This window comes from Microtus ochrogaster, chromosome 2 (assembly GCF_000317375.1).
Source record: "Microtus ochrogaster isolate Prairie Vole_2 chromosome 2, MicOch1.0, whole genome shotgun sequence".
Taxonomy (NCBI): domain Eukaryota; kingdom Metazoa; phylum Chordata; class Mammalia; order Rodentia; family Cricetidae; genus Microtus; species Microtus ochrogaster.
Genome location: NC_022010.1, coordinates 93,417,277 through 93,426,437, shown reverse-complemented (window position 1 = coordinate 93,426,437; position 9,161 = coordinate 93,417,277). Strand labels below are relative to the sequence as shown.

The window sequence follows — 9,161 nt, the reverse complement described above, 5'->3', positions numbered from 1 at the left end:
TTAGCTCTCTCTCAAATTCATGCCCTCTTTTATTTTAATTGTTGCTTTGCCTTCCCTGAGAAGAGAGGAACTGTGTAAGTATCTCGGCTATCCTCCGAAGCCAAGAAATTAAAAAAGGGTGAAAACGTGTGGATAATATGGGGTGTATGCAGAGATTCATAGTGGATCGGCTGCACATCAGCTTGATGTGAGAAACTCCCTGAATTTTCTTTTTGCCTTCTTAGAATTGATAATTAGAGGAAACAAAGAATGGAGAAACTGAGTAGCAGGGACCATGCCACCTGCCTACTAATGACCATCAACCTTCCTCCCCTGAAACATTCTTTCATCCTAGTAGGAGCTTTGGAAACTGGGCAGGGGAGGGGGGAGCTAGCCAGGAGTGGCTGATTTAGGGGAGACCTAGAAAGTAAACAAAGGCGCGTTTGCAATTTAATTACCTTTTAAGACATAGACAGGAAAGTCTGAGCACAAAATTTCAAAGTCTGGTGTGTGTGTGTGGGGGGGGGGTGCAGAATTGCTTTCACCAGTTAACTCTTTCCCAGCCCGACATTCTACAGCCCCAAAAGTTCCAGTGGCTGGAATAGCTGACAAGTTGTGGGCACTGACCAACTCTGCGCAGGAGAAAGCTGGGAGCACCGCCATTTATACACAAAGCCAAGGACTTCCCAGGCCGCAGCCGGCCCTTTCGGGGTCACCGCAACACTGCCTGCCCAGCGACGCGCCAGGAAGCGCCCGCTGCTGCTTAGTTGGTAGCCGGGAGAAGTTAGTCACCCATAGCCCGAAGTCAGCAAGTGTTGGAGCTTGAACAAACTAGGAGTTGAGAAGTTTAGAAATCAGCTACCGGGAACGGCTGGAGGGAGCCAGGGGAAAGAGAGCGGGACTTGGGAATGCACCGGCGGCTGGAAGCCTTGGCCAGTGGATGGAGTTACCAGGTCTGCAAGACCAGAGCGCACCAGTCCGCAAAAGGACGCAAGAACTTCATATCCCACAGCAAGGGGAAGGAGGCAGGGAGAGACTTTTTAAAACACCAAAACACCCCTTCAGGAGATGAGGTAAGCCGAGGTTAGCCAACTCCGATTGGTTGTGAAATATCACACGGACCCAGAGTTGCTGTGGCTTTAAATGAGGCCAAGGAAATTTCCTGTTTTCCTGCTCAAATACTTTTTTCTCTCTCTCTCCCTCTCTCTACCTCCTTTGTCCCTTCTTCTACCTTGCCAGGTCCCGGTCCCTTCCTCTTCCCGGTCTCCCTTTCCTCGATCACCCTCCTCCACTCCCTGCGCCCTCCCCTAGGATTAGGCGCGGACCGGGAAGGGTGGGAGTGGTGGGGGAAGCTCTCCCTTTAAGAGGCAGCGTGCAGTGACGAATTGTTGAAATTGCCATTGCAGGATGGCACGCCGCTATAAATTCATTGTCCCACCTCCTCGCATCTTCACAGTGTTGGAGCCGCTCTCCGCGCCCGCAGCAGCCGACTGGGGATGACCACGGGCGGGAGGACGCGGTAGTGGAAGGGTCCCGGACGCCCCGCCTGGCTGGCTCGCCGCAGGCCGCCTCCTGCCTTTTGATTTTAAGCATTTTAGGATTTTTTTTTTTTTTTATTTTTTTTTTCCTTTCTGTCTCTTTCCCCTCTACCTTCGGGTTCCAGCAGAGCCGAGGAAGCCCACCGAATACGAAAGGAAGTGGATTGGGGCTTGGAAGCTCCTCCGCAGCCGGCGAGCCCTTAGGCTTAGAGGGGGCGGGTGCCGGCGCGCACTAGTTGCGGGCGGGTAGTGCGGTCGCCCTCCTTACTCTTTTTTCTCATTTGTTTTGGTCGGTTTGTGCAACGATCTTGTCTGCATTAGTCTTCTCTCCTTTTTCATACTTAGTAGCTCTCCAACGCCTGGCTTTTGCTTTTTGCTCCCCCTCCCCTCCCCCTTTTTTATTTTTCTTTCTCCGTCTCTTGGAGCACAATTCCAAACATTTTCCAAACCAACAAAGAAAAAGTTCGCACGCTGGCACGGCGGCCAGGACAGGCTGGCGGTCTGCTGCGGGTTCCCTCTACCCTTCCCTGGACACTTGACCCAACTTTGCACGCGAGTGTGTAGAGTGTGTGGGTAGGTGGGTGGGAGAGTGAGTCCCCCACCCCCGCCCCTGAAACTTCCATAGCAAATAACAAACATCCAGCTAGACCCAAGCGCGCAGCCCCTCCCGGCGGGCAGCGCACTATGCGGCTCCAGTGGGCGTCCCTGCTGCTGCTGTTGTGCGCCTCCTGCCTGTCCCTGACCGCTGACAGCCCCACCACGGCACCTGCCCAGGATAAAACAAGGCAGCCTCGGGCTGCGGCAGCTGCAGCCCAGTCGAGCCAGCCGCAGGGGGAGGAGACGCAGGACCTGGACCATCTGAACCTGCTGGCCAGGCAGCGCAGGAGCAGCGGGCTGGTGCAGAATATAGACCAGCTCTACTCTGGAGGTGGCAAGGTGGGCTACTTTGTCTATGTGGGAGGCCGGAGGTTCCTGCTGGATCTGGAGAGGGATGACTCAGTGGGCACCGCTGGTGGCATCCTTACTGCAGGAGGTGGACTGAGTGCATCATCTAGCCACCGGGGTCACTGCTTCTACCGGGGCACCGTGGATGGCAGCCCTAGATCCCTAGCTGTCTTTGACCTCTGTGGAGGTCTCGACGGCTTCTTCGCGGTCAAGCACGCGCGCTACACTTTGAAGCCGCTCCTGCGTTCCTGGGCAGAGGCGGAGGCCAGACGAGTGTACGGGGATGGGTCTTCACGCGTCCTGCACATCTACACCCGCGAGGGCTTCACCTTCGAAGCCCTGCCACCACGCGCCAGCTGTGAGACTCCCGCGTCCCCACTTAGGCCTCAAGAGCGCCCCTCGGTGCACAGTAGTTCTAGGCGACGCACAGCTCTGGCCCCGCAGCTCCTAGACCAGTCAACTTTCTCACCCGCTGAGGATGCAGTTCCTCAGACTTGGTGGAGGCGGAGGCGCCGTTCCATCTCTAGGGCCCGCCAGGTGGAGCTCCTTTTGGTGGCTGACTCCTCCATGGCGAGGATGTATGGCCGGGGCCTGCAACATTACCTGCTGACCCTAGCTTCCATCGCCAATAGGCTGTACAGTCATGCTAGCATCGAGAACCACATCCGCCTGGCCGTGGTGAAGGTGGTGGTGCTGACAGACAAGGACAAGAGTCTGGAGGTGAGCAAGAATGCCGCCACGACCCTCAAGAACTTTTGCAAGTGGCAGCACCAGCACAATCAGCTAGGCGATGACCATGAGGAACACTACGACGCAGCTATCCTGTTCACCAGAGAGGTAGGTGCAGCGGGTGGGTGCCCAGCTCCGGGATACGGAGGCGCAGGTGGACGGGATGGTCTCGCTGGTGGCTCTCTTTCCGCAACAAACTACCTGCCACTCGCTGTAGATTCGCTTAACTGCACCTGTAGGAAACTCAGCCTCCAGCACTATGCAGGTGTCCAATCAGCCTCTGTAGTACATCCTGCTTTTAGTGAGGGGACCTGTTTTAGGAGAGCAACATTCAACAAAGCTGGATGCCATCCAGTCAGACACAACAGTATGGTGTACAAGCATGATAAGAAGACATGTTTGTGCTTGAGGAAGGTGAACGGTTAAATGGGAAAGGGGGAAAGTAAAGTTGCCTTTGAAATCGTGTTTTCTGCTTCCCAGTGAAGACAAAAATGCTGCTTTGTGCAACTTAATGGGAAAGACTTGAAAGTTGGCAGTCGCTTTTATCTGATTGATGACCTCCCTTGTAAATGTCCTTATGCGAACCCTTCTGCATGCAACACTAGCCCTTTCCAAAGGACTCCTTTTCTAATGTGGCTTCCAAATGGGCTTCTGACGTGTCCACCCTGGAATCTGAGTTGCTGAGAGGGAAGGAATGTGGGAGGGCCAGGGGATGCAGAGGTCCAATCAGCTGAGAGGACAACCCCTAAGGTCCCTGAGCAAGGCCTTCTCCTAGCACATCCCAAGTACCACCCTCCAACCCAGCTGCCAAACAAGGGTCAAATCCAGTTGGAAGGTTTGGGTTTCGGATGAATGTTTCTGAAGGTCTGGGCAGAGCTTCAGGATGTGGGGAAAGAATGTTTTCCAAGGACTTCCCCCACGTTAAGGAACATGGTTAAAGGGAAGGAAAGAGATGGGTCATTATAAACCCAGACATTCTGGGAGGAACAAATCTATTTACACAGTTCCCAGACCACCACGTTAGTGTGACATGTCAGACACAAAGTCGGGTCTTGCTGGTAGTTAGGAGCCCGTGTTCACATTCACAAAGCCGTCTTGGTTGCCAGCATTTCCCTCCATTACCCTTATCTTATTTCCTCCCATCCCTGTTGATACTCTTCTTCCCAACTGATCCACTTAGATTGTGTGTGTGTGTGCATACATGCATGTGTGTGTGCATTATGATGACAGCTTCAGTGTACGCATAATTGTCATGGCCATCAGACACCCAAAAGTTACAAAAGTCAACTTAGGATGAGTAGTCCACTGTCCTCCTTATTCCTAGCATTTTGATGTGTTTTGAGTCTGTGATTTAAGCCTGGCCCGTTGCCAAAATACAGCCCCCTGCCTGATGTGGGCCTCTTATATACCTGGAAGGTACTGGTGTTTAAAACTCATACTAGGTATATTAGATCCATCCAGAACAAACGAAGTAACTACAAATGCAAAATTGCAAATTATAGCAAAAGAGCAAGGGTAGGAAGTTCAATGGCACACTGTAAAGGATTTAGGGTACTACATTTTTTTGTTACTTAATTTTCTATTTTTACTAAGGGAACCATGAAGGAAAAGGCGTTAATAAATTCAGAAGAGAGAAAAACTTGTGGTTCATGGGGTGGACATAAATGTAACCCACATGCAAACAAAGCCACCAAAGGCAGCATTTAGGGAGAAGTGGGCATCACAGTCTTGTGTGCAACGGAAAACCTTTCATGTCATTGAGAGATGCTCTGGAAAGCGTCCCTTAAATCCTCTCCTCATGGCTAGTCTTTGAAATGGCAGAACATTCTGCTGTAAAACTATCCCTTTCTCTTGGTTTCCAAGTCTTCTTCTTTTTTATTTTTTTCATAAGCAACTTTCCACATCTGTGTTTCCTGGTGTTGCTATGTCATGAGTGCTTGCCAAGAAGGAGGCTTGGGACGGTTTGTGGAAGGAGGTTCCCTAAAGAAAGAGGAAAAAATACTTTTTGTAGGCAGACCACACCAAAAGGCATGCACTGCCAATCATCGTAATAATTTTCTCTCGGCTTTAATACAAAAGTGTAGTTCATAATTCTAAAATCAAACTGAAGGCCTCTCGCTCGTTAGCCCCTTCCACATTCTTTTCCCAGTTATTTCCCAACTGAAAGGGAACCAGCCTGTGATTCCAAGTGGTGTCTATTGCTTTTCTGAGGTTTGTTTTTCACTTGGGTAACTGACAGTCACCTTTTTCCGGTCTGGAAAATGCATCACTATAGTTTACCTAGACAAAAGCAATGTAGAAATAAATTCATTCTCCAAGCTGTTTTTAATTTAAACATTCTTAATTACATTCTATTAATGGAGGAGGTCATGTGCCAGAGCATGTAGGCAAGCATCAAAAAGGACAACTTCTGGGAATTAGTTTTTTTCCTCTACCATGTGGGTCCCAGGGATCAAATTCAGGTTCTCAGACTCTGTGACAGTGTCTTTACCCACTTGAGCCAGCCCTAACTTAACTTTACTAAAAGTTACTAGATTCTCCAAGATGGTTTTCACATGGGACATACTTCAGTGGCGCCCTCTCTGGCTTCCTTGCTAAGCAGAAGCATACTTAAATACAGCAAATGCCATTTGGCTTGTGGTTGATCACTAATATATTCATCTAACTTCAGAAGCATTAAATCTTTGAAAAGCATTGATAATATGAATCTATTATTCTAATTTAAAAGAGAACTATTAGGAGGCCAGTGAAAGCATTTCAATGCTGGGTAATACTCACTTAAAAATACTCAACATGCAAAGTTAAACTCTGCCTAATGCTTCAAAAACTGGAAACCAAGAACTCTAAAAGAGAGACGACCAAGCCTCCACCATCCAGGGGAAGTCAGGTATTTTCAGGCTGGCCCATATAAAAGAAATAAATCCCATAGCTATTTCTCTTCAATGAGAAATACCCAGAGTTGGCACCCGGATTCCATTTTTACAACTCTGTTTTGAGTGTAAGATGTGTGTTGCTTAGCAGCCAGACGCTCAGCCATCAAATCCATGTTTTGATGGGCTCAGAGTTCTGTTCAAATTTTGTGTCCAGATGTCTTCTGCTAAGTTGCTTGTTTTTCAGGCATGAAGCAAATGTGTGAGGAAGTGCTTTCCACTCCTGTTTACTAGCCAGTAACACCTTAAACATTGTGTCTAGCACTCAGCAGAAGAGTGTTAATAATTCAGCTATCACGGTAGCACACTTCACTGCCCCGGCTATGCCCTGGCCTTCAGTAATGTTCTAATTATAGAAACAACACCCATTATTTTTCTGGCACAAAGTCACTTCCATTGTGAATGGAATTTCTGCTGGAATTCACACTATTTCTGCCACCAAACATTAGAAATCCAGCCCCCAGGGGTTTACTCTTTGCTTCCCAGAGTCCTCTTCTAATTTTGATTACCTCCCTTATTATACAATGACTTTTTAAAGACAATTGCGAGTTTATTGTCCAGACCATCCACTCCTCTTGAAAAAGACATCTTCCTGATTGATGTCAAAATCAGAAATTATTTCACATCTTTCTTTACAAAGACCAGCAACAAGGAATTCTTTGCTGCCGCATAAACTAAATATATTGAGTTAAATGTGAACAGGCTAAGAAATTGCAATCAGAGACCTATTAATTTTCATTAGTTGCTAAAGCATGCTTTAATGACCTATTATGCGCCACCTAGATCCTCTCTTCTCCCATGCCTATCTTAGGATGCTTGATCCAGGATTCAAACATTCCCCTCTACTATGAGCTTCCTTCTGAGGGTGGGCAAGTAATGGACACTAGGAGACAAAAACCTTGGAAGAGAGAGAGGGTTGCACTCTTTGCCATTGGTTTGCTGACTGGACCAACTAATTAGGTCAAAACCACTCTGAGCTTACAGTGACCATTGTCAAAGAATTACAGCTACAGACCAGCCTTAAAGATTTAATAATCCAGGAGTTACAAATCAACCTAAAAAAGATTTAATAATCCAGAAATGGGGAGAATGCTCATGGATTAAGCGGTTCTAGCTTATCATGCATGAAAAAGGTATGAGGTTTTTGTTTTTGTTTTTTTTTTTACAAACTTGAGCCATAAAACAATAATCAGAGCAAGACAAAGGATTTAGATTGTCTCATAGTAGGTGCTGTGCATGTGCATGCACATTTGCTATGGAGAGACAGTCTATTTGTGAGATCAAAGCAACCAGACCAAAAATACCTGCTTGCCATCTGCAGGCTTATCAGAAGCAGAGAGGATGTATGAACAAATCACTCATATCAGGAAAGCCAATAGACTCTCACCATGGATAAACAAAGTCTGTGGCAAGAAAGAGAAGAAAACCACTGATTCTTCCTTGGTGGCTCTGCCCAGGTCTCTATGTAAACATATAATTGCATTGTTTTCAATAGATGGACTGATTTGATTTGGATTCAACTCCCTGTTTCTGAGCATTTCTTAAGTACTATTGTCCACAGTATGAATCATTTCATCCCTAAACAACTGAACAATCAGCAGCTATCAAGCTGTTTTGTTTTGCAAGTAGAAACATGCATTTGAAGAGAAACACAGGTAATCTGAAGACAAAGTCCTGCCAGTTGGTCTTCAAACTTATTGTGATTGGTTTATTCAAATACCCAATCAACAAAGATCTTTATAGCCGGATATACAAATTTTTTAAAAGTCACCACTTCCAAAAACTCTATTCCAGGAAATATAGCATTGATATGAATGGGTATATACCCCATAGAGCTTCTGGTAGATACGGCTGTCAGATGACACAGGCAGAGATGAAGCTGTAGAACTCAGTTCTGGAGAAGGCAGTGTTAGTGGGACACATGTCCAGGAGTTAACAGCAGACACACCAAGCTGCCGCGTGCCATGAATGGCCAGAGGCAGTGTGAAGAGCTGGGAAAGTGCAGAAAGGGGTTGTAAAAAGACAGAGAACAGGAGATTTGATTGATTATTGATGAAGTAAAGAAAAATGTAACAAACAGATAACTGGGGAAAAATCATATATTGCAGATATTGGTTTGCTAGTGCTACAACAAAATACCAAAGGAGAGGCAGATCTAACAAAAAAAAAAGAGAGAGAGAGAGAAATTCACACTCAGTTCTGGAGACTGGAAAGTTCAAGATCAAAGATTGCGCTGGTACACCTTCTGATAAGACATCTCTTCTTGGTTTATAGGAGTCTGTCTTCTTCCTGTGTTTACATTGTCATTTCTATTTCCCTATGTCTGTCAAAAAGAGGAGGTGTGACAGGGGAAGAATACAGAAGGGATAGGAACAGAAAGAAAGGAGAGGGAAGGAAAGAAGTCATGAAGAACCCTGCATTACCAGAGCTGAGTTCCATCCTTGTGAAGTTATAGACCCTTTCTCCAAATACGGTAACACCGGAATACTGGGAATTGGGTTGAAGAATTTAGGAACAATACACTCAGATCATAGCATCATGCTACAGCATCTCATCCTGTGTACTAAGTGCAGTGGAAATCAATGGAAAGAGCATTAGTGGAGGAGACAGCTGAGGAGTGCTACTGATTGGCTGACTGACTCTTGTGGGCACAGTGGTCTTAGGGATTGAAAGATGTGGGACAAGAAAGGTTTATGAAAAAGAGAGAAATATGGGTAAGTTAAGATTTTCTGGTAAATAGAGTATTTCAGCTTATTGTTTGAGGATCAAAGTACAAAGGACCTGTGCAGAAAGTAGTTGCCAGAATAGGTCATGGAGAAGTCCAGGATACACTGTGTAGAGTTGTGTGTGACAATCTGTGATCAAATGGAAGAAAAAATTAATCTTATATTGATGGAGGAAGGTCATTGGTTGATTAAATAAAGAAGCTGCTTGCCCTGATAGGTTAGAACGTAGGTGGGAGGAGTGAACAGAGCAGAACGCTGGGAGGAAGAGGAACTGAGCTCAGAGACTCGACAGCTCTCCTCTCGGGGGCAGACGC

General features: G+C 46.8%; 1 protein-coding gene across 2 annotated transcripts in view; it reads left to right on the top strand.

Annotated features, from left to right (window-relative positions):
• Window positions 1–609: 609 nt before the first annotated feature.
• Window positions 610–9,161, top strand: part of Adamts5 (ADAM metallopeptidase with thrombospondin type 1 motif 5) — a 40,499-nt gene continuing 31,947 nt past the window's right edge. Inside the window, exons 1-2 of one of the 2 annotated variants that reach the window (XM_026788811.1) lie at window positions 610–1,052; window positions 1,386–3,299. In XM_026788811.1, coding sequence (XP_026644612.1) covers window positions 2,202–3,299 — 1,098 coding nt within the window. In that variant the 5' untranslated portion in view covers window positions 610–1,052; window positions 1,386–2,201. Of the gene's footprint in view, window positions 3,300–9,161 lie in introns of both variants that reach the window. The other variant, XM_005345300.3, reaches the window with a different exon arrangement.